The sequence below is a fragment of the Amblyomma americanum genome, chromosome 4, assembly GCF_052857255.1.
Source record: "Amblyomma americanum isolate KBUSLIRL-KWMA chromosome 4, ASM5285725v1, whole genome shotgun sequence".
In the NCBI taxonomy this organism is placed as follows: Eukaryota; Metazoa; Arthropoda; class Arachnida; order Ixodida; family Ixodidae; genus Amblyomma; species Amblyomma americanum.
This window is the reverse complement of record NC_135500.1, coordinates 177,444,144-177,469,650: the sequence shown is the minus strand read 5'-3', so window position 1 is coordinate 177,469,650 and position 25,507 is coordinate 177,444,144. Positions and strand designations below refer to the sequence as shown.

The 25,507-nt window shown below is 46.4% G+C and overlaps 1 protein-coding gene across 1 annotated transcript; it reads left to right on the top strand.

Moving 5' to 3' along the window:
- The first annotated feature begins 504 nt into the window (after window positions 1-504).
- LOC144128755 (cell adhesion molecule Dscam1-like) lies at window positions 505-23,369 on the top strand. Its single transcript, XM_077662412.1, has 13 exons — window positions 505-700; window positions 3,036-3,253; window positions 4,792-4,927; window positions 7,056-7,190; window positions 7,620-7,790; window positions 8,484-8,554; window positions 9,468-9,705; window positions 11,700-11,798; window positions 14,544-14,729; window positions 16,555-16,845; window positions 17,760-17,953; window positions 18,658-18,793; window positions 22,861-23,369. The coding sequence occupies exons 1-13, from the start codon at window positions 631-633 to the stop codon at window positions 23,301-23,303; spliced, it is 2,388 nt and encodes a 795-aa protein (XP_077518538.1). The 5' UTR covers window positions 505-630; the 3' UTR covers window positions 23,304-23,369.
- The last annotated feature ends 2,138 nt before the right edge of the window (window positions 23,370-25,507 follow it).

The following is a 25,507-nucleotide window of genomic DNA, read 5'->3' as shown; positions in this document are numbered from 1 at the left end:
GAAAAATATCACGTCAGGCAGGCAAGGCACCACATGCAAACAAACTGTGTTTGTTCACTGTAATTAATATAAAGACGAAAGCCGGGCAAACCGAACAGAAAGAAATTGGACTTTTATGGTTGCGCTTACTGTATACCTTCGGACACTTTTGTATTTGCCTATTGGTCCACTTTCCGAAGCTAACGAGCAAGCAGACTCGCATTCCCGACTACACCGTCTGTCAACATGTACAGCTGACGTCATGAGTGAAGAAGCCGCGATGTCCTTGGGGAAGAATTGCCGAGGGTGTCTTTCACCGGGCTCCTCTGCTTCTGCTTGAAACAACGCCTCCACAGATACAAAGAGGCGGGCTTGAGGAAGATCCTTGAGAAAATAAAAGGTCAGTACACTCAACCGGCTAATGGCCCAGTTGGATAAATGGCCTCTCCCAGCAACGCCTGGCCTTTCTCAAGTGATGACACACGCTCCGCGCGCCAAGTCACCGAAGGCGTCTAGCCGGGACAGCATACTTGCTTGGGTGTTGCAACCCAACACTTGGGGGAGAACTCCGGAAAGTTCACTTGGCACGGCTCTCAGGAGGACCTGCTCTCTGTGTCGTACGGTGCCATCGACGTCCAACCGGTGACAGCCATGGCAGGGCCTCGACGTACCACCTGGATTCAGTCCACACCGGAGACTTTGTTCTTGTGTTTGTTGTCATGTACGTACATAATCTTCGTTTATTATCCTTAGCAACGAAACCCACAGCGGTTGAGTTTGGCTGTACTATTTCGTCGATTTTTTGTAAATACGGTGATATGTTGTTTGGCACTAACTGCTTATGTATGCCTTCATCTCTCGACCTGTAATGTTGATTTTCTTGCAGAACAGAGCTATGCATAACATAAATTATTCTACTGTGCATGCACAATTACTGTTTGTAGTGAAAGTATGTCATTTGTCTTGTATTTTAGTACTTCCTTGTGTTGCCTAGTGATGTGACCCAAGGGCCTTCAAGTGAATTAACATTCACTTTCTGCCTCGTCTCCACCCCATAACACTAATGGAACTGGAAAATAAAAAAACTTGAAAAGGCTGCTTCATGGAAGATTGTCCTATCATCGCGGGAAGTATAGATGGTCTCTACAGAAAGATATTCATCAAGCAATTGAAAACTTTTCCTTCACGGCAGCCTTTGCAGAAAGCGCATCCATTTTAAAAATAATATTTAAAATTTGAAAATCAAGTTCTAAAAATTAAAATTAAAACATATTATAAAAATATAAAAAGTAGCCACGTGAATGCGACTGGTACCGTATGAACATAACTATAGTCCAAAGCTAAGAGTTGGAAGGCCTTTCAGCTGTGTGGTTTTCTTCAATTTTTTATTGCCTGAAGTCAGAATGTGAGGTTTTTGAACCCCTCTCTCTCCTGCCTCTGCCGCCTGTAAAACATTCTTAAAGTGTTCTTACTTCCGAATGCTTAGGTATTGCAGTACACCGCAATTGAGGGCGCCGATATTATGATTTCCCTTCGCATTCTGCGGTATACGAAGTCGTTTCAGAGCTCCATCGGAATAAAAGCAGCGAGTAATGGAATCAGACCTGAGGGGCATAACGTTGCAGAGCAGTTTATTTTTATAGAAGGAGGTTGGGGGGTGGGGGTGGGGGTGGGGGGGGGGGGAACTGTAAAATGCTGAATTTTCTGCATTGTGGTTACAAGATGAAGTAAGGCTATAGTGCCAACTGAACACTTCGACGCTGTGAAATTGCTGCAGCACCGCTCAATGTGGCGTTGGCTCAATGTAGAGATGACACGAGCTCTAAGGTTCCCAGAAAATTTCGCATAACATTTTGCACACTGAACTAGAATCGTGAGGTTTTTGCAAAAGGGGCTAGTTTCTACTATTTAGCGCTTAGACGACTGCTTCGGCTCAACTAGTTAAGAAACGCCATAAGGTAGCAAGCGAAAGTAAATGTCAAAGGTGGCCGGCACTAACGCAAATTGAGGTTAGAGAATTTGTTAGGATAGAGTGACTACGGCCGGGACAAGACTAGGGCGTAATTAAACAGAAAAAGGACAATTTTTTTTCTTGTTCAATGCATTTGACCTGGCTCCCGGTGATGATGATTAAGAAGAAACATTCAGTTTAATGTGTCCTCTAGAAGCCTAGCAGCTTGCAGCAGAAGACCTCTTCCAGCTTGTTGTTGCAAACGGTAGTACACAACCGGTCCGCACCGGCGCCGTTTTTTCAGTGAGCTCTACCATTCAATGTGCATAAAAGCGGAAAGGAAAGCGATGCTAACATTTCAGGCCAAGTTGTAAGTTAAGTTGTACCACGATAGGATCATTTAGCCTGCGTGCTGAATTGACGGTTAGCTTCCATCAATCGCTTAATAATTGAGGTGAGTTTTATAACAGAATAGCGCGCAAATCACTGGCTGGTGTTATCAAAAATTAACAAAAGAGAAAAAAGTAAACATCTAAAACAGGTCGACCATTGTTATTTGTATCAGTAAACTAGAATAAGCCCTTGCATCCAGTCAAAGCCGCATGCCACATGCCAAGTGCGCTGAATGGAACGAAGAACAACGCCGGTAATTACGAATAAAATGCAAGGATATATATTCGACGAGTAAGGCCGTGTTCGTTGTCGATAATAATACATAAAAGATGCTTGCAAAACAGATAAGGCTACTAAGCGGCTGCGTAGGCTACTACGTGTTCCGTTTATAAGGGAGTAATTACTAATTGGCGTCCACCGAAGTGCAAATTACTCCCTTAACATATCTGTTCAACCTTGGGGATTCCCCCTAAACATTTGTACAATGTCTTTGTTTTCGTGCCTGCTTGCTTGCTTGTTTGTTTGCTTGCTTGCTTGTTTGTTTGCTTGTTTGTTTGTTTGTTGGTTTTCGTGCTTGCTTGCTTGTTTTTTTGTTTGTTTGTTTGTTTGCTTGCTTGTTTGTTTGTTTGTTTGTCTGTCTGTTTGTTTTTGTTTGTTTGTTTGTTTGTTTGTTTGTTTGTTTGTAAAATGCGTGTGATCCCAATCCAAACAGGTCTAATGGGTGTAGCGCAAGCACTGATAATAAAGGAAATCAGAGTTCCGACCAGGCCCGTTGTTGGGTCGAAGATCAGACTGGACTGCATATTCGACCTGGAGGAGGACGCCCTGTACAGCGTCAAGTGGTTCAAGGACCAGAGAGAGTTCTACCGCTTCCTACCTGGAATCGAACCGGAAACGATGTCCTTCCCAATCGAAGGAATACGTGCCTTTGTAAGTGCCAGTTCGCGTACGCGTAACTACGAATGCCTGAAAACTACTAGAAGTATGCACGCCATTACTGCCCTAATCTCTGCGCACTCCTGGTCATGTAGTGGCGCTGCTATTGATGCGCACAGCTGTAACGACTTGGAGAGCGCGGAGAACTCTCGTTTCCAGCCTCCAAAAGCATCGCAGTGACGGAAGCGCCGTAAAGCGGAGCAGCACTACTTGACCCGCAGTCAGCTTCGGTCGTTTGCGTAGGGGTCCTTGAAGTTTTGTCGACGGTCACACATAACCGATTGTTTCGTTTTGTGCATTGTAAAATGCGAACTGCGTTTCGCCCGAAGTTCTCTGAACGAATGGACATTTGAGAAACACGTCCGTCTTTACATAATGGTCAACTTCTGCAAAAGATCTCTTCTTGTCTTTAAATGATGATTCCCGGCATACTAAGAGAAGGAACCTTAGGATGCGTTTGACCAATTATTTTTTTTTTCAATATAGCGTTAAGCGGCACTTCTATTTGACACTGTTCGTATGCACACTCTTGATGCTACGCAGGCCACACGTATATGGTTGATGGGTTCATATGGTGTCTCGAATATGACTTGAACTAAGACTTTTGAACACATATACTACACATAGAAATTGCGAGTCAAATTTAAGTAGTATTCCTGGTGGCAGCCTTATTTGCGCAAGAGCAGTTAAATTTACTGACGAATTATTCATTTCAACGAATAAACTAGTTTTTGAGTTGCTGTAGGCACGAGAGAATCTTCAATTAAAAAGTCGCAAAGCATCAAGCAAAACCGCACGGGATGTAATTTCCGTAACGTATCTCTAACTCCATCGACGCCCTTCAGTACAGTGTGCGTCTGCGTCAACCTCGGTGCGTTAAAGCCGCTGCAAGTGGACCTATTCTGGCAAGCGCGGCATTTCCAGAGGAAACAATCACGGCACAGAAATTATATTTCTCGAAAGCTTTCTTCACAGCGCATAAAAGACACCCAAATAATAAAGGCGAAAGCATTATCATCATCATCACTGCCAAAATGAACATCATCAACCTCATCATCATTATCAGTAATGCCACATGAAATGCAGGACAAACACCTCACCAAACGATTTCAGATTTCAACAACGGTCCGCGATAACCTATCCAAACGAGATTGACGGTATTCTTGATGAGGCTTTTAAGTTTGAAGAAAGGCTACCAAAAGCAAAAGAGGTGCTAGTGCGAGTTTGCTGCGAAATTTTAAACATTTCTTATTGAATCCTTTCAAGAATCTTGGTAGATTCAACAAACAACCAGACAGATACAACTCTGATTAATTAACCTCCCTGCTTTCTCGTCGTCTGCTTTCTTTCTTGTTCTATTCTGCAATACTCACTGTGCAGCGGCGCTGTAAAAAGCCGGCCTGTTCTTTCATTCTTCTACGCGCAGCTCATGGGTCAATAAAACGGCTTGCTACAACTTCACAAGAGGAGAGAACTATTAAACGAAGCGTATCAGTGCTCACTTTGTGATGTGATTCTGTGTAAACTTTCAGCCAACACCGGGCCAAGATTCGTCAGTGACTTTGGAGCTCGTGAATCGCTCTGCGTCTGGAAGATATCGATGTGAAGTGTCGTCCGAAGAGCCTTCATTTCGCACAGTTGCGGACAGCAAAGACCTACTCGTGGTCGGCAAGTAGAGATAATTACTTTGTTGGAGCGGGAAAGTAGCCAAGCTCTCATGCTTTCAGCACCCCCCCCCCCCCTCTTTATCCTCCTCGCTGCCTTGTTAACCCTGTGACGCCCCCTGCGTAGCACGTACGATATATACTCGGCAAATGTCATCGCCCTTGAGTTATGCTTGTAAAAGAGTTCCAAATGGCCAGAGTTATCGCAAAAACATTACTTGCTTCCTACCGTATTTCCGTACTCATTAGACCGAACTAAAGTGTCACGTGCAGAAATGCAGAAGGCGTGGATTTAGATTATTCGCTGCAAGAGCTTCCAAGGAAAGCGACCTCAGCAGCTTTCCCAGCTAAACAATCCCCGCAGCTAATGAAATAATTTTGAATGTTGTTATTGTGTGTGCCAGTGTATGTGTGCACGAATTCATTTTTATATAATCAGAATTTAGCTTAATTTGCTGATTTAATTGTGTGGTAGTAATGATTACATTAAGTCTACCACTGTTTGGCATATCTGCAATATAGGGGCCCGTAACGACAATGAAAATCTGGAAGTTCAAAACTTTTATCCCATGCGTTTGTTGCCTGGGCGCTGCAGGATTCTGTCTGGTCAGAGATTCTTGGCGCAGGCAATCCGACTTGCACCCAAACGGATTGCCTGTCACGCGCTTCTGTAGCAGTCCATGCGACCAAGTTAAACTTGAAGAGAACAAAACTATTTGGCTTTGAATATATGACTAGCAATCTGACAATGTATGACGAGGTGTGCTGGAAATCAGATTGGCTCCATACCGGTAAAGAAAAATGTGACACTATACTTAGATATAAGTATGGAAGCTACGAAAATATGAGAGCTTCCTGGGACGTGACTTATTCTAAAACAACCCGAAGGCGCAAAGTCATTCCCAAACACAACATGGCTGCAGAGGTTGGCATGTACCAAAGCCGTCGTTACTGTGCGGCAGTCCAGTGCATAGCGCTGAAACATAATTGAGCATTCACACCATCTGAAGCCGCGTTCTGACACCTCAAACAGCCAAAAAAGACAGTAGTGCCAACTCAGCTTAGAACAGTGTCCCTCTTTCGCTGCAAGACAGGACATTTCTCTACTCTCAGCACAGATGGCGACACTGAACAGCACTGTGAGGGAAGCAACAGAAGAGGCGTCGTTTTGATGCTGTCTCTCCGCATTCACAGCGCGTACGCACACGTTCAGTGCGGCGTATTGTTCAGCTCCCGCTGTACAGACGTACCGCGCTGGTTCGTTAACGTCGCTCAAAAAATTGACGAATAGGATGAGAGATGACAGCAGCCGAGCATAGCGGAAAAAGTGAAAAACACGAGAGAAGACTCACACATGAGGGAAAGAAACGCAAGTCATGATGGGAAACGTCCTTAATGCAGCACGCAGTCTAGCGTTCATATCTTTAACCAGGGCGTTATGGTTTGCTCTTCCTGAGTATGGTGTAGTAATTACAAAGTGAACCATGGTTGAGAGAGGGTAGGCAGATGGCTCTTGACAATCACAAAGTGAGCAATGGTAGAGAGAGGGTGGGCAGATGGTTCTTGGCAATCACAACATGAAAAATGGTAGAGAGAGGACAGGCAAAAGGCTCCATGCATTCACAAAGCGAACCATGGTAGAGAGACGGTCGGCAGATGGTTCTTGGCAAGCGCAACGTAAACTATGGTGTAGAGAGAGGGTAGGCAGATGATTCTTGACAATCACAAAGTGAACATGAGAGAGGTAGGCAGCTGTTTCAAGTGGCAGATGACAGATGGCAAGTTGTCACCTCGTGGTCCTGACAATCAGTTCTTGACAATCACTTCTTGATTGTCAAGAACCATCCGCCTACCCTTTTTCTACTATACTATAGTAAGTCAGTCTGCCCGCAAGGTGGAGTGGTTTTTGAGTTTGAATGTGGGGCAAGGAGGCCAGTTTGAAAGCATGGACAATCTGAGAAGGTGCGGTGACCAGCAAGGCAGATAGAACTCACTGTATTTGCAGCTGATGTTGGCGGGTCTGGGTTGCTGCTCATGCACACATGCACGCACTCACATCTGAGTTTGGCCAAGTTGTTCTTCATTCTCTTTTATGCTGTTAAGGTATTTGTAAACGGTTCGTTTCTTTTCAGAGCCGCCTGGTGCCCCCAGACATTTGCAAGTTGTGGAAGCAGGCACCAGGAGTGTGAAGTTGCAATGGAGCAGACCGTTGCATGACGGCAACAGTGCAATCAGCCGCTACACAGTGCAACACACATTTGATGGATGTACGACGCCGATCAAGTCGCTATGCTAATTTTCCCATCTTCCTCTTTACGCGCTTGTAGAAATATGGGGTGTCGCAGTAGTCGAATGGTTGAATTATTTCAGCTTGATCATCAGAGCTAAGCCATTATCTTTATCTTGGTTGTTACCTACCTCATGTTAACACGAATGTTGTGTCCGTAGGATTGTCAAAACCTCTATATTGCGTAAGTATTCAACCAATGCACTCCAATAAGAGCTATAAGAAATGTCCACAAACTGGATGATGACCCGTCGTCATTTTTAGTCTATTGTACCTAATAAGGCTGGCATTCCCGTCAGAAGCAGCAGTGCAGTTGGTAGCGCCCTGATCTATAGTTGTTTTGATAAGACATTGGCGTATATCTCATGGGCTGGCGTGTGAGCCCCTCTATTTCATTCTGCGCGAGCAGTAAAGTGGCACTCCGAAACGATGAACATGAGCTTGCCGATCGCCCCCGAGACGACAAGCGTGGTGCGTGACCTCAGGCCCGCCACGACGTACAGCTTCCGGGTCTTCGCCGAGAACAGCGCTGGGAGTAGCGTCGCCAGCCACACAGTGAACGCCACCACGACTGACGAAGGTATCGCCCCCCTCGCATGAAATCCTGCCACGGCGAACGCAAAGGTGTCCTGTAACGTCGTACATTCGTCGAAAGACGACGGCAGCTGCAGTTTGGCGGTCCGATGTTTCATAGCGTATGCTTTAGATGTTGAACTTCTCACATGCTTTCATGCGAAAATTGCGACGGTAGATGTGCGCATCGTACTACAAAAGCGCTGCTTAGTTCTCATTATATACACATTTTACGTACTGAAGTCCGGAGAGTGGCTACGACACATTGAAGACAGAGGCACAGAAACAGAAGACAACACACAGACTAAATGCGCAATACAATGCGCTTAACTTCGCCCGTCGGTCATCCACTTATTCTTTGCTTGCATCTACAATGTAGTAAATTTTCCAGCTGACTCAGCTCCTTCGAGTAACACCGTAGTGGAGGTTTCCCGATTAATTAAGACCACCTGCAGTTCTTTCATGCATATCGAACTTTCCGTACCCGTGCGCTTTCTCATTTCCCCTCCGTCCAAATGTGGCCGCTGGCGTTGGAATCAAATAAAAAGCGTCGTGCTCAGTGAGTGGTCTTTCTTGTTCTTTCATTTCGAGCGGATAGCATTTAGTATGAGCTGATTATATGTGATTTCATATCCGACTTGAACAGCTTTAGTATTTGTGTCTGACTGTTCTTTTTTTTTTCTTCCCAAAACTTGCATAGCACTCGGAGGCCCGCCTACTGAAGTGGCAGCGCAAGCGCTGAGTGCGCAATCGGTGAAGATAACTTGGAAGGTAAGAGTTTGGCATCAAAGGGACAGTAACGTCAACTCAATCCAATTTTCGTTGACCGCAAAAATTGGTTGCGTCGTGGCGCTTTCTTGGTATACTGGCGTTTGTCTGGCAGTTGAAGGCGTGTCTGTTGCTGAGAAAATTTTATTTAGAAATTTTCCCACCACTCGACCCAAACTCGTAGACTCTACGCCAAGATCTCATGATAACCGTTTCGACGTAAACACATTAGAAGTAAACAGTTTTGTCGAATAAAAAGGCTTTTTTTTTGTACGATGGGGAACGCACTGTTTTATCTGCCGGAAGCCTAAAACTATTTAGCATGGATTTTAACCCGTTGCGGGAGTTGCTATTTCGTAGATATTCTACAACGAAAACTGAAAAAAGACTTTCGAAGAGACTCCTATAAACTGAGGTTCCCATCAGTGGAAGGTAACGATAACATGCCCCTAGATATATTTCTGCAGGAACTTCACAGCAATTAGCGATCTAGAATGACAGCTAGACAGGCTGACGAGGATGTTAGGCCTTCAAAGTCATATTTTGAAGACTCCATCAGCAACGTGATTATTGGATTTCATGACAAAAAACGCCAGCGTTCTGCCTCGAGTACAGCTTAAAAGCTATCGCGTTAAAAAAAAATAGAAATATTCCCTTATGATTTGCTTGCTTTCGGCGACTTTTGGCTTCCCTAATGCGTGTGTCATAACGAGCCCTTCATTTCCCCGCCGCTGTCTGCGCAAATCGTACAGCAGTCAATCATACGCAACCAGGAACTACTAAAACTCGAAAGCTTGTGCCTGAACCGCTCTGCCGACGGTACGACGTATTTACCTTGTCTGACATGCTCGTTGGAGCTACACCGAAAGTAGTGACATTCGTGGCCTCGATATGGCGGCTCGTTTGTATGGCGCAGCCACCGAGAATGAGGCCCGAATTCGCCGACATCCGAGGTTACTACGTGGGCTACCGACCTGCTGTCCCGGCGGGGCCGTACCTGTACGAGGCTGTCGACGCTCGCCTCCAAGAGCGGCAGGAGTTGCTGCTGACATCTCTCTCGCCGGCCACGCGCTACAGCGTCGTCGTGCAGGCGTTCAGCCACGGGGGCGCCTGGCCACGGTCCGACGAGGTTATCGTTGAAACGTTTCGCAGCGGTAAGCAGTCAGCATCGCCTGCCACTAACTTGTTACATTTGTTTGTATAAAAAAAAGTGAGATCACAAGCGTTGTTACCATAATGTGTCACACGAAACCACCCACATAATCGAGAAAAATTCTAGTTCGGGCTAGTTGGTTCATGATTCACGAAGAAAACGGCGCGAAATACGGGGACAAAAGAGAAACGCACACTGTTGGCGCTGGTCCTGTTGTGTATGTTTCTCTTTTGTCCCCGTATTTCGCGCCGTTTTCTCTGTGAACCGAAATAAAGCTGCTCATTGGACACTTTATTTTGTGCGGATAATGTGCTCAGTACCTGGGTAGCGAGCGAGCAATGTGTGATCAGTGAGCCGATCTGCAGTCCGTGATCAAAACTGCGAACCGCGAACACGTTTTCAGTGGAACCTTAGAAGCAGGCCAGGTGTGCTGCGATAGCGTTATTTTTTCACGAACACTAGGAGCGGTAATTAATGACTGTCTGTCTGATTTCTACCACTTAATAAGGTTGCCACCTAGATCCACCCACTAGCGACTTTTTTTTCGTTTGTATCGTCGTTAACGCCTGCCCACGTTATGAATTTTTTTGTAAGTTTTATGTTCGCGTGTTCATTTTTCTTTTTTTCTTGTATCCTGCCCTTCAGACATGACCGAACGTTAGGCTTTTCAGCGTTAATCAAAATGTTTGTCAAGTGTGGGCGCCCCATGGACGTGGGCAAATCATTTTACAACTTTAGTACCAACACTTCAAAAAACTACAAATAAATTATTGGTAAATTGCGATAAGCTTCGCTGTATCCTGGCGCCCATATATCTGCACAAGACCTTAAAAGGTGATTACACGAGAGTGCCGCGAGGACTCTCGCTTCCGAAGGCACTCAGGCCACAGAACTCATTCATATTTTTCTTTAACGTACCGCGTAAGAGTGATGTGCATCATGATGTGTTCGGGGTCTCGGCAGGATGCAGTGACTTGATGCACTTCAAGAATGGTTGTGTGCATAATTTTTTTAATCAAGTGTTTGATGAAAGTCTTTCTGGTCGAAATAGTGCATGATAAACGATAAAATGGCGCGCGATTAGAAAGATGAATGAAATGTTTACAAACTGTTCTGTGCATAACTTTGCAATGCACTTTGGTCGAAGTTGCACGCCAGTTTTACAATATTCGAGAATGGCCAAGCCAAATGTTTCACAAAATTTATTACACGTGAGCTCATCCTATTACACTGAAAATTTTTGAAGCCAAAGCTAAACCCTAACGCGAAAGCGCTGCGCACAAAAGCGGCAGGAATTCGCACTGAAAGAAAAATCACGTATTTTGTAAGCGCAATTAAGCGCTCTGCAAACAACTCACTTCACGGATTAATGAAGACGGAATTATTAAGGCGTGAGCTTCCAAATTGATAAATTATAATGCAAAAACCAGTGGAAACTATTGGCGTCCTGTAAAAGAAACGCTTCACAAATCGTTCGAGCACAGCGAACGCCAAAACGGATACATAGCAGCTCCTATGTATATCTGTCCGCTATATAGCGATAGGTTCGTGGTGTAATGTTCCACCCTGTGGCTGCGCCGCCACGCTGTCACGTGGTTGGTCACGTGGTGCGGAGTAGCTGCCGGCGGCGCGGCGCCGTGGCTGATCACGTGGTTCATCACATGGTTGGTCACGTGGTGCGGAGCAGCTGCTGCCGAGCTGCCACAACTGTGCGCATGCGCCGTGTAAAGTGGGACGAAGATGAAGATGGAACGCCCAGCAAAACGGAGCGGCGAAAGGCTGACTTTGCATTTCAACTGAGCAAGTTCCACTCGGTCAGCTGTAGCTATCGCGTCACTCCAGGTTTAACCAGAGCTAAACCACCGCCATTTTTTTTTGCGAGATAAGTCAAGTGCATTCAACATTGTTTGAGTTTCTCCTGACAGTTTTTTTTTGTCTTGCCTTGTGACAGTCTCACGCATGTACAAGCAGAGTTCAAAACTCTCCTATCCGCAGACCTTCCGTGGGCGCCACTACTCAAAGTTTCGAGCCCTTCTTCCACGTCAGTGTCACTCACGTGGGAACAGCCGCGCCAGGACTTGAGCCCCGTAAGAGGTGAGACCCCGCAGAATGTTTGAGAAGGAATGAAGGGAAGCTTGGGTGGCCCGTGTGCTACCAACCATGCGCCCGAAAATCTCCGTGATAAATGGGAGGAGGCGGGAGTAGGGACATGCATTTGCTGCCTCTGTAGTACCACTTCGCCCGAGACTGTGAATGCGCAGTGATAATCACAAGGGAAAGTTTCACGACTCCCCTGAATTTGGGGTAATATAAGAGAAACCCGGTGTCACAACACGACTTGAAATGAACTTATGAACAGAGTTAAGGGTGCTATGTTGCTTTCTGGCGACCCATCGTCATGGTGGATTTGGACACCTTTTAGTCGCAACGGCCGCGCAAATTACGGAGAAGTTTCATGCATGGAAACTAGCGCTTAAATAGCGCACAGAACGGAGCAATGGCTATCCCGCGACATTAGCGATTTGCCTGTTGGTGCACAGCACTCGCCTTGCAGCGAGAGGTACAGCATTTAAGTATCCTTTTTTTTAAGACGAAAGCCTTTAATGGCTCATGCTCGCGTCCGCCCGTCCGTCCCGCTCTTCAACTCGATAAGAAAAAAAATTTTTGCGCACTATGGGATTCGAACCAACATCATGCCGTTCCGCAGCCGTGCGTGCTAACGACTACGCTACTAAAAGCCAAATAGTTTGAGGATGTTGGCACAGAATGGCGCATCGTGATGACATAATACTGTCCCTGCACCACCTCATAAACTGCTGCCTTTCACCAGCGCTGAATTTCATCACCACCTCTGTTCCAATCACTTCCGTAGCTCGCTGCGTGACATCCTTCGCTCAAGCCACCAACGAGACAGCATCCAAATGCACGCGGAACACTGCTTCTTCGATCGCAAGCACAACAGTGTCAATTAAAAAACACTGCAGAAGAAGTCGTCCGTGTCTGAATGTGATTACACCTCTTTCACTTGGCGCATAAAAATTCCTAATACAAAATAAAATTCTCCACTCGCTTGTTATGCGATACTCCTTGCGAAAAACCCTAAGCATTGATACCCTCAGAACACACAATGTCGCCGCAACAGACACAACAGAACGAAAACAAAGCGAAAAATTTTTTAAATTGGTTTTTGGGGAAAGGAAATAGCGCAGTATCTGTATCATATATCGTTGGACACCTGAACCGCGCCGTAAGGGAAGAGATAAAGGAGGAGTGAAAGAAGAAAGGGAGAAAGAGGTGCCGTAGTGAAGGGCTCCGGAATAATTTCGACCACCTGGGTATCTTTAACGTGCACTGACATCGCACAGCACACGGGCGGCTTAGCGTTTTGCCTCCACAAAAACGCAGCCGCCGCGGTCGGCTTCGAACGCGGGAACTCCGGATCAGTAGTCGAGCGCCCTAACCACTGAGCCACCGCGGCAGGTAAACGAAAATTGGAAAATTGGTTTTTTGGGGAAAGGAAATGGCGCAGTATCTGTTTTACGTATCTCGGCGGACACCCAAACCGCGCCGTAAGAAGGGATAAGGGAGGGAGTGAAAGAAGAAAGAGGTGCCGTAGTGGAGGTCTCCCGGATAATTTCGACCACCTGGGGATCTCTAACGTGCACTGACATAGCACAGCACATGGGTGCCTTAGCGTTTCGCCTCCGTAAAAACGCGGCCGCCGCGGTCGGGTTCGAACCCTGGTTCTCCGGATCAGTAGACGAGCGCCTTAACTACACAAAAACAAATCAAAACACGAATACAGCCCGCGGCACTGCCGGAGAGCTCTCGGCCGCCGCTCTCCACTCTGCTAGTGCTGCGAGACCGGTCGCCTACCGGAAATGACGTCGATCAAATGACAGCGGCAAGCGCGCAGGCCTGGAGCTTTTAGAGGGTAGTAGTTTCATCTGAAAACAAATGGGCCCTAAGTATACACCGTTCTTTTGAGCCAACTCGCTCAGCTTTCTGTCATTTTGATGTTTGCTGCACTGTCTACTCAAGCCCTCCAAGGTAAACAGTGCCTTCGAGTTTCCTGACACCGCATTTCTGGAAAACATTTCATTCTGTGGAGACAAAAACTCACAGGGTACTTTCCACTGAGTATCGCGAGACTCACAGACAGCTGTTTGCAGTGATAAATAGAATTCTGTTCATTCATTGCTAATTGTTTTCTTCTCTGGTAGAGTGCGCGAGACGTCACCTTGTTCGGACCTTTCATAGTGGCGAGTTGCAGTGACGTCATGTGTGACGTCACACAGCTCCATCAAATTACTATTCTCATTAAAATTGATTCTCTGGATCTTTCTGTGTACGCTAACGTCTGTCCTGCAGCGAAAGACGCACTTTTGGTTGAGAAAATTGAATTTGGAAATTTTTCCGCCACTCGATTCAAACTCGTGGCGTCTACACCGAGAAAAACTGGCCGCCGCTGCTTTGAAGTAAATGGCTGTGTAGCATAGCCTCTGAGATCCGGCGACCGAAAATTCGCTCTCGACGCATGCAGTCCGCTTGCGAGATTTACCGCTGATGTCGACACCTGTATATATATTTTGGTATTTTCTACCTCATAAAACCTCCCTTTTCAGTGAGAGTGGTCTCTTAGTCGTAGCCTTACTGTTGCCTATCGACACAGGCAAACTTCAATTTCTCCTTAGTGTCCCTTTTACAACTCTCGCTGTAAAAAAGAAAGTATCAGAAGCTAGTAGAGAGTCTAAGGGCCGGCATGTATAGTCCGAACATTTTTTTCTTTTTCCTCCCAGAGTGATGTACACCGTTGCGAGTAGGCGACTGGTTGCGCAGGTTACCAGGTGAAGCACCGTGAAGCCGGCGGTGAGTGGAACGAGACCCACGTCCCAGGTGTCCGGCGATCGCTGACCGTGGACAATCTCAAGTGCGGCTCTAGGCACCAGTTCGCCGTCCGCGGATACAACGAGGCAGGAGCCGGCAACCTGAGTGAAGTGGTCTCCATCAGGACCATTGGCAGTAGTAAGAGCTATTCGCAGTGCACTTTCTAACTTCCTTCGGGCTTTTGGCCTTTATTTCTGTCCCGTGCGAGCGATGGTTATTAAAATAGGGATGGGTGGCGGGGTGTATTGATCACTGAAGCTATATCCCACGTAGCATGACCGTAATTGCAGCTCGCCTCTAGTCACAGAGTTTCTCACACATACCTAGAGGCAAAACTGGCCCCTCTGCAGTTAATCCACAAAGGCCATGCCGGGAAGATGAGGTTTAGCATTTGGCTTGAGTAGTGTTGTGCTGAAAATGTGAACACTGACTTCAAATAGAACCCGCCGCGGTGGCTCAGTGGTTAGGGCGCTCGACTACTGATCCGGAGTTCCCGGGTTCGAACCCGACCGCGGCGGCTGCGTTATTATGCAGGCAAAACGCTAAGGCGCCCGTGTGCTGTGCGATGTCAGTGCACGTTAAAGATCACCAGGTGGTCGAAATTATTCCGCAGCCCTCCACTACGGCACCTCTTTCTTCCTTTCTTCTTTCACTCCCTCCTTTATCCCTTCCCTTACGGCGCGGTTCAAGTTTCCGCCGATATATGAGGCAAATACTGCGCCATTTCCTTTCCCCAAAAACTAATTATTACTTCAAATGAATGTTTTGCTAATTTCTATACGAGCCGAATGACAAACGTTCACTCATGTTAAATTCGTTAAATCAGTAATAAACGCTCTATTTAACGAACCTAGTCTGCACAGGGTACAGAGCGTCGTGGTTGAAAATGCTATATATAACACTGTATCACGTCACAGCCATGATTCCTAAACAGAATCCACGTTTTCGACCCAACACTGCTACGCCAGCCAAATACGAAACCTCATCTGCCCGGCATGCCCTCTGAGCATGAAGTGCTCTTTAAGGAACTCGCATAGGCGGTGGCGTCACTTCTCGCTCTGGGTAATCTTGAGAAACTCTATGCCTATGCACAACAGCACCTAGGATTTTTCTATATTATAATTTTTTTTCAACTAAGTCACGACCGACGCAACGTGACTTCGCAAGCAGAGCGAGCAATGACCTCTTCTTATCCTTGTGAAACCTTAGGAGTAAATATTTTTCATTAGCGGCATGAATGTAGTATTTCATGAATTCTCACACTTGAGATAAGAGGACGTCGCAATCTGGCGTCGCACCACAGACTGTCTAAAATCAGCAGACACGAACTCTAGCAGCTTACTTGGAGTGAAGATGTGCTTCTTTCATACGCAACCATGCCTCCGAAAGTCACCTTCGCCCCTTACATCTATACAGCGTGGCGCCTAAGCAGGAAGCCATGCACGCATGGTAATCTTTCAAACTGCGGCAGTGCAAACCATCAGCGAAAAATAAAAAGTGCCCTCCCATTTTCTACAGTCCCCTGAGTCAAGGGAAAAATAACATATTCCTTGGTCCACCTGTATCACCCGACAACAGATGACACACGCCCGCCAGTCTGCATGTACCATATGGCTCGGACCCACCTGGGTAATGTTCTCATCGCGCATTTTTAGGCCACTGCATTTCACGAAAATCGCAGCGAATCGCAGATTACTAAGGTATTCTTCATTAACTCTGCGCCTGTATATTATAGCGCCTTTCCTGAGCAAGCGACGTTAGTGCGCAGCCGCTCCTTGCATACTGCGCTCGTGAACGTGTCTGGAACATGGTACTTGTCCACACGAAAGTCGAGAATCGATAGAGAAAACGTAATCAATAACACAATCACAACACTTTCCAAGTCGGGCGTAAAGTGCCTGACCTCTTGTCTTCACGGCGCAACAGGTGCCCCGCAAAGATTCCTCGCGTGTTGCTTCCGCAGCTCCCGTGGCGCCAGATCGACAGTCGCTGCTGCAGCCCAACGTTAGCTCGGTCCTGGTGATGCTTGACGCATGGCACGACGGCGGCTGCCCCATCACCCAGTTCGCGGTCCAGTACAAGCGCCTCCTGGAGGACGAGTGGACTGCGCTAGGCACGATGCCCTCGCGGGAATTGCGTCCCACCATTTCTGACCTCTCACCGGCCACTACGTACAGCCTCCTGGTGAAGGCACACAACGCCGTCGGCGCCACCGAGGCGGAGTACGAGTTCACTACGCTCCCCGAACACGAAGGTAGAGTGCATCCGAGGCGCTCGTTTTCATTCATCCCCGCCGCAGACACTGGGTATCGAGTTTGGTGAAGCGACTGATTACTCTAGTTTCACACAGTCGTAGGCATGAGAAACGACACAATCGGGTGATTGTAATAAATTCTTTTTTTTTCTGAGAAAATATACTTAGTTCCACGTCTTTCATACTTACGCCACAGCCTTTCGTTTTTGTTTTGTTTTTAGCGCACCGCTCGTGCAGACCGTCGGAGAAGGAAGTGTCGCGCGGGAAAACGAAGTCTGAATCCGCGGAGATTCTTAACTGCTCAGCGGCTGTGCCGTGCATATGAGGAGATGGGCGAGGAATAGCCATTGTATCATCCAAAAACCGTGGGCCTTGCACCTAGGCTTCCTGCGCTATTTGGCGAGCATGTCTTGGCGAGCCACATCGCCTTGGCAACATGACTGCAGAACGCCGGACAATCACAGTGCACGATTTAATAAACAGTTCATCTCAAACATTTCAAAACAAGGAATCCACAATAGGAAGAAATAGGTTGTGATATTTGTTGATATAGTAATTAACGCACCGCGCCCTCGACACGAAGGATTCACAGCGAGCATATTTCCAAGCAAACAAAGAGGGAAAGGTAAATGAAAGAAAACAGGAGATATTAGAACAGTAGGGCGGCCAGATATCAAGACTTTGCGGCTTTAACTCAAGAAATCGAGAAAGATTGGGCAAGTGAACGGTGACACAGTGCGGCCGCTCTCCCGCGTGCCCAATGCTTTCGCGTGGCTGCTCTCTATAACAGCGCTTGCTTCCATCCGCCGCCTTCAATGTTCTCCAGAAATAAGGGCAAGCGCGTGTCCTGCTATGTTATTCGAAAAACAGAGGCTACGAACTGAACGGAGTTCTCTTTTGACGGTGCATACCAGAAATCATCTTGAAGATGGACGTCCAACCAGTCGGGGCGTTGGGCGGAGCGGTGAGCCTCTTCTGCTCGCACGACTTCCAGGGCGTGCCGTTGTACAGTGTCAAGTGGTTCAAGGACGACCAAGAGTTTTACCGCTTCGTGCCTAGCATGGAACCACCTGCGACAACTTACAAAGTGGAAAGTGTGAAAGTGAACGTAAGTTTGTTGCGCTGTACGCAAGAGTTTTGAGCGCTTCGTTTCCTCTCACAGTTCATCGCACGCGCAAATGGGTAGTGCGCTGCGAGTGATTGGGACATTCTAGTGCATTTCAATTTCGTAAGCCATACCCAGTAATTGTGGACAAAAGCATTTTTGAGGGGGATACCGTTGATGAACGCAAATCTTCATATAATGTAGGATTTCTTAATAACAATCAATATATATACTGCTCACGCGACGGCAGTCTTGGAGCTTTTTTTTTTGCTTTAACGATTTTGCTGTCGTCAAAAGCATTGCTTATTGGTTTTCTTAGACTGTCTTAACTGTTCAATGCGATCGATGGAAGCACTTTAAAAGAAAGATTTTGCTACATATCGGAAGAATGGATCATTAGCTTCAATATGTCCACAACAGTACCTTACAATTTTCAAATTTGCAATTTTTTTTCGAGAATGTTAGACACTGGCCTGTTATTAGGCGGCAGAGAGACTAACTCATGCGGCAATACAAAAGACAGAGAAAAGAAGTCTTTCGCACGTTATCTGTAATGTTACCTAGCAATTTAATCTGGTGGAGTTTTCTTTATCCTCAGTTTTGTCTAATTGGACGGAGCAGGCTAAGCGTCAGTCTTAAGAGCGCTGTTGAGAGAACAAGTGCGATCCGTGATGACCACTCTGTCGGTATTTTTGCGCGTCTTGAAGGAACTTCACTCGAATGCTTCCTCGGTCCACCTTGAGGAACTCTCTGTGTCCAGCGCTGGGACATATCGCTGCGAGGTCAGCTCGGGACCTCCGCTGTATCGCAATGCCGCGGACGAGAAGGACCTGGTCATTGCTGGTAAATATTTTCATTGCTGCAAGGCTTTATATTAAAAGTTATAAACTGTCCTGCAGAAGACAACGTCCTGTCTCTCAATATTGTCTCTTTTTTGGTATGTACAGTCAGGCCGGAAAGAAACGCGAACAGAGTATGTGAACAAAACAAAGTATCTTAGCTGTGTACTTTTAGCGTATAACTAGACTGATTCATGTTTCTAGGTAAAAGGTCGGCCGAGGTTCATGTTCATAAACGGGTTGTAAAGGAATATCTCGCTGCAAAATAGAAAACTATGTCAGATGCGTGTTCGCGTTTGATTTCGACCTAACTGTACAAGGTCACTTTTCACGGAGTTCTTTTAATCTTGCGTGACACCGATATTTCAATACGAAATATATTCCCGTCACATGCAGAGCAACGGTAATTTAGAAAAAATGTCATTAAAAAATAAATTCATTGCGGCGGCACTCGGGCGTTTAATTATTAATTAGCGTTGCCTTGTGCCTAATATTTTGAGATCTCGATGACATTGCTAGCAATCCTGATGCTCTAACGTTTCGGAATGAACTAAAGGCCAAGTATTGGCGTATGTACTAAATCAGCCGTGTTTATGTCGAGGGCATAAATTAGGGTCCGATAAATTTTGCGTCACGCTGATGTGTTCAAGGCTTACTTCCTTTGTCACGATATTTCAAGATTAGCTACACCACCGCCAGCAGCATGTCAACCTGAGGCCACTTTTAGAGTTCTTTTTGTCAAAGAATATATTCTTGATTACGCCTGCGCTGTGTGGGATCTATGGGTGTCATGCGATGTAAACCGCTTAGAAAGAATCCAGAACATAGCTATTCGTTTTGTTTCTTTTTTTTATATTATACTAGGAATTTAAGTGTTTCAAGAGAGAAAAAAGGCCTTGGCTGAACATCACTACATAAATGTAGGGAATATCTTAGACTGACACTTTTTCACAACATATTTTATTCTCGCACAGGTATAGATCCAGATAGGTATTTATACAAGCCTGATTACGTGTCATTGAGACTAGACCATGCAAATAAGATTAAAGAAACGCACTGTAAAACTCAAGCTTTCAAAATGTCGTTTTTTCCCATAACTATATAGATGAATAGAACAACCTTCCATCCCATATCGCGTCAATACACTCAAACGAGGTATTTTCATACTCTGTATTCCTTTTGAAATAGAATACTAATATTTGTGTGTGTTGTTTGCACGTGTGTGTCTATTTTAAAGCGTTACCGTGAAGTATAATCACGACATATTGAATGTGTTGCCGATGTGCACGAGATCTTGCGTTACCTGTGTTATTTTTCTTGCCTCTTTCTTTTTCCTCCCCGCTGTCATGCCCAAGGACGCTGCGGGTACTGTGATAAATAAATAAATAAGTAGCCTATTTGAATAATATGATAAAGTCAAACCTCGATACAATAAAACAGTTTAAAACGAAATAATGTATATAACGATCAAAGAAATATTCCCCGTGGAAGGTTGTATATAAGACCATGTATCTGATATCTTGTTTTTGCGTAAAAATGTTTTTTTTTACAGTAGGATATAACGAACCTCAGTGAAACCATCTGACTAGTTTGCTCTGATTACATACATCTGTAACGGTTCCCAACACTTCCGTACGGATTCCATGTGGCAAATTGTAATCATTGCAATCACCGCACGTAACCTGCTCTGCCGAGCATCGCACAAAACGTGTATATATATATATATATATATATATATATATATATATATATATATATATATATATATATATATATATATATATATATATATATATATATATATATATATATATTGTTACGTGGCGGCGAGCCGAAGAAAGAAACACAATGATCGATGGAAATGAGATGATTTAATGGCTGCCGGCCTAGCGCGAGCGCTCCTGCCCGCGCCACTGCGCAGTTCGTCGTCTTCTTCGTCACACTACTCGGGGCCACCGAGCGATCGTCCCGATCGCGAACGAGACGATCGGCACTGAAGATGAAATGCTGCAGATGACGATGGGCTTGTAAAATGGTTGGATACAGAAGAAGGAGGTGAAGGGCTTGCCGCCACGGTGAATGAGACGATCGGCGAATGAGTCCCGGTCCACGAAGCATCCGGGCCGCAGGTTGCCAGGAGCCGACGGCCGAGGTCCTGGGACGCACCGAACGGCAGAGGCAGGGGGGCGGTGTCCTCAAGTGTGGGCAGCGTCTCGGGTCGGTCGGGTCATTCCGGTCGCGGCAACGTGGTCAGTTCGTCGTGTCTTGTGGTCGGGGCGGTGGACGGGGCTGGGGTAAGCGTCTCGGGTCGGTTCAGGTCTGGCGGGCTGGGCACAGCCGGGCGGTGCGGACCAGGCACACACGGCCGACGACCACGGCAGGCGCAGGACGCCGAAGCTCCGGGACCAGGATGGCGATGAAGGGACCCCAGCACCTCACACCTCACACCTCACACCAGGAGCGCTCCTGCCCGCGCCACTGCGCAAGTTCGTCGTCTTCTTCGTCACACTATATATGTATGTATATATATATATATATATATATATATATATATATATATATATATATATATATATATATATATATATATATATATATATATATATATATATATATATATATATATATATATATATATATATATATATATATATATCAAACAAGGGAAGGAAAAGAAACAAAGAGCTCGTTTGACAAACTTATGAAGGAAGCCAAGTCACCGAAATCAAGGTGCATAAGAGAATGTTTCATTTTTTTTAATTTGTGGTGCTGAACGATCGGGGAATAATACTTCAATTAATATGTTGCTTAAATGAAATTAGTTATAAAGTAGCAGAAAAAACAACCATGCCGCCGGTGGGATCCGAACCCGCGACCTCCGAATTCCGCTTCTGGTGCTCTACCAACTGAGCTACGGCGACGGCTGTCCAATCTACTGCTCTCGTGGGTATTTACGTTTTTTGCCTGTAAGCGAAACTTGAGAGTGTTCATCAGCGCCACCCTCGTCCATCGCGGCGGACGTAGCACGTCCTGTAATACCGCGAGTGTGACGTGGAACGTCAACTAACGGTGAGGGCCGAAGCTGTGCGAGATCCCTCTTTGCTACCTATGACATCAAAACTGCGAGAACGGAGACCCTCGTTAAGCTATTAGCAGAGAAGGTAAAGGAAAATGAGGGGCTCGTTTGACAAACATATTAAGGGAGCCAACAGTTCCCGAAACCAAGGTGAATCTTGTGTTCTTGTTTTTCTTCTGTCCGGCGCATATTGTTTTGGCATGTTTTATGCTTGTGCACCTTGCTATAACTCTTCTGCTGCTGTATGTTTCTTGTTTTAAATAAATAATTAGCGCGAGCGGTTTCTACCCCATGTCAGGTTATTTGTACACAGGCACGGCCATAGTGCTGCTGGCAGATGTCATCACAAACCTTCAATGAGCGGAAAAGAATGCAACAGTAGAAAGCGCTTACGCCATTATACTTCGGTCCATTTATATTTATATTTATGTTATGTGAAAGGCTCTCCTCGGAGAGGAGCCGGCCGGCCACTTAAAAAACATTTTGGTGATACGAAATTCAATTTGAGCGAAGTTAGTGAGCGAACGTCTCCAAAGCTAATTCCGGTTTCGGGTAGTAGTGGAAGCGTTACACTTCATTCAGATAGCAAATTAAGCACATGAAAGGTCATTGGCTTGACGCACCGGGGCCAGTTGACCCTCCAGTGCGGAAGACTTCAGCCAGGCACGCCAAGAGACACAGTTGCCAATGTTTTGAGTGTTTGCTTCATATTAAGAGTGGCGCCCACTGGTTTCACACACTGCAAAAGGGAAGCTAGCAAGCGGATTAGCAAGCTAGTCGATAGAGGGGCGAGTCTTTCGGCGCTAACGAAAAACCCGCGACTTAGCACTTTGTTTGCATTCCTCTGGCACCGCCTGTTTCCCTTCGGTCCCTTAGCATTGTTGACGTCATCGGCCTAACAGAGCGCTTCTTCCGGTTGGCTGTTTTTTAAACTGCGCATCTCACGTTGCCCCCCCCCCCCCCCCCCCAACACGTGGTTCTTCTTGGCTACCCAGAACGGCTACCGGTGACGCCACGCTTGTCGACCGACAAGGAAGTCTACCAGGCCGGGGACACCATGCACATCAGCTGTACCTCGGTTCGGTCCAAGCCGCCTATGGGGCTCTTTCTGTCCATTAACGATCAGCCCGTGGATGACACCAGGGCCAGCCTGGACACCGGCCCGGACGGTCTGCAGAGTCTTACCGTGCGGACGAGCTTCCTGCCTGAGGAGAAGAAATCGGAAGTCGGCAGAATTCGCGTCAAGTGCGCCGCTGTCACAAAGCACCTTTTCGAGGTAGCGGAAAAGGATATCAAGGTGCAGCCCTCGACTGTTGCGGCAGCAACGGACGAGTGCCTCGCCAAGGCACTGGCAATTGTCGAAAGGGCCTGGGCGGCTTTTTCCGAGGGACAAGCTCCGAGGGAATCAGCCAAACAAAAAATGCGCGAAGACATTTAATTACGCGAACTGTTTAAAAGCAGAAATAAAATGGCGATGTCACAACGAACGGCCGGCGTCTCTCAGTAGTACCACAAAAAAAGGAGCAATGCTTTTGTCAGAAAAAAAAAGATAAATTCGCGACGGTGTGTAGCAGATTGTTGTGTGACTCTCTGAACATTGCACCTCGCTCGGTAAACCAACCCGCGCACATGCTGCTTCTTTTCCTTTTTTTTCTTTTCGAAGAAGATCCATCAATGTGCATTCTATAGTGTACGATGCCACATTCTTCCCAAACAAAACCTCGCACCGCTGTGTAAGCGGAGTTTGCATCTGCTGACCAGGAAAACAACCAGCAGTTCTGGCGAGCCCAGAAGGATAAATAGGCTGGTCAGCATCTAATGAATGGCGGACATGGATTACATTACGATTTCAGCTTCGATGCACCTTTAAAAAAAATTCCTGCAATACCACAGCCCAAGCCGAAGGTCGGTCGTAATGCTGCAGATAGTAAGGGGCCAGCGCACGGTTAGTGACCGATCAAGAACATTGCTGATGAAACACAATTGCGCGAGAAATCAAGGACGAAAACAAGCGGTAGATGAAGACAGGCGTCAATACCATATGTGTTTGCCTTGTTTTCTTGCGCCATTGCAATCTATCAGCGATTAATCATCCCGAAATTGCTCAAACGAAATCTCTTGTTAAGAACAATTATCAAGCATGAAGCTTTGCTCACCTTTCTTTCTGCAATAGGACTTTCTGCTGAGCAATAGTGTTCACAATCAGCTTTTATCTTTTCTGACACCATGCGTGCGTCTCTGCCTACACGCTTGAAGACTGCTGCCCCTGCCCCCTCCCCCTCCCCTACGTGCTTGCACGTCAAATTATCCTTCTGATGTCCTTTATTTACGTCCAGGGTTTATTTGCTCTAATTCTGATTATCTGCAAAACAACACACCTAGTGTTCCTCTTCTAATGCGTTAGCACCGGATGTGCACCTCCGCACACCCACCGATAAAAATGCCTCTCCCACCTATGAGCTTCCATCCACGTGCACCATCCTTCAGAAGCCGCCACCCACCAGAAGCCTTCGCACCAACGGAACGAAAAAAAAATGGCTGGAGTTCAACGCGGCTTGAACATAGTTATACGAGCGAAAGCTCTGTTAAACATAGTCTCTACTGTCTCAAATCAAATTTTAAGGTCAAGGGTCAAGCTCAAGGTCAGGTACCCAATGGTCATAGTCCTATGATAACGTGGTCAAACTACCATAGCTTGAGCAGTGCCACCACGCAGTTAAGTTTGGTTTGACCTTGTGAGGCATTCAAGGTCATTGTCTCGTCCACATCGAAATCGTAAGTTGTGCACCGAGGAGCAGAGCTCTCGCTCTAAAAGCGACGGCGAAGTCAAATGCAAAGGCGCATTGGAAAGGCGACCGATGCTAAGGAGAAATGTACAACCATGCTACAGACGTAGATTTGTCGCATCACATCGAATAATGACTGGTGCATTTTTTTTTTTGCAGCGATAGCTACATTACGGCAGCATTTCGAGCCTTCAGTGTGGCGGCGCCGTGGCGGTGGCGGCGTTACCACCATGTGGCTGCGCCGCCCTGCTGTCACATGGTTAGTCACGCGACACGGAGCAGCTGCCGGCGGCGCGGCGCCGTGGTTGATCACGTGGTTGGTCACGTGGCCAAATTCCACTCGGCCAGCTGTAGCTATCGCGTCACTCCAGGTTTAACCAGAGCTAAACCACCGCCAATATTTTTTTCTTCCGCTTAACCTCTTTCGCTCGTTCTTATATTCTCGTCGGTATGTCGCTATTCTTCCTTAAACATGGTTTATTCGCTTCAGTGTATCCACAGTAGAAACGAATGGCTATCGTAAAGTCGCAGCTAAGTGCTGACTGCAACGAAAGAGAAAATAAAAAATTCCTAACACAAGCCACGATAGAAATGGTGACGCATGCAGGCACTCCAGAACACCACATGCACATAAAATGTATACAAAAAAAGTCCATGAATGCAGGCTTCATTACACAAGCGACCAATGCACAACAGGTCTGTGCCGCTGCTCCATGTTACAGCTCGAACCGTCAGTACGAACAGGCTTTGGTGGCACCTGCGTGTCCGGTTAATTTTGACCTAACCGCCGTCACAAAACCTTCCATCGCCTTTCGACTGACTGTCTTTGAGAGGTCATTCACAGTCCTTGATTGCC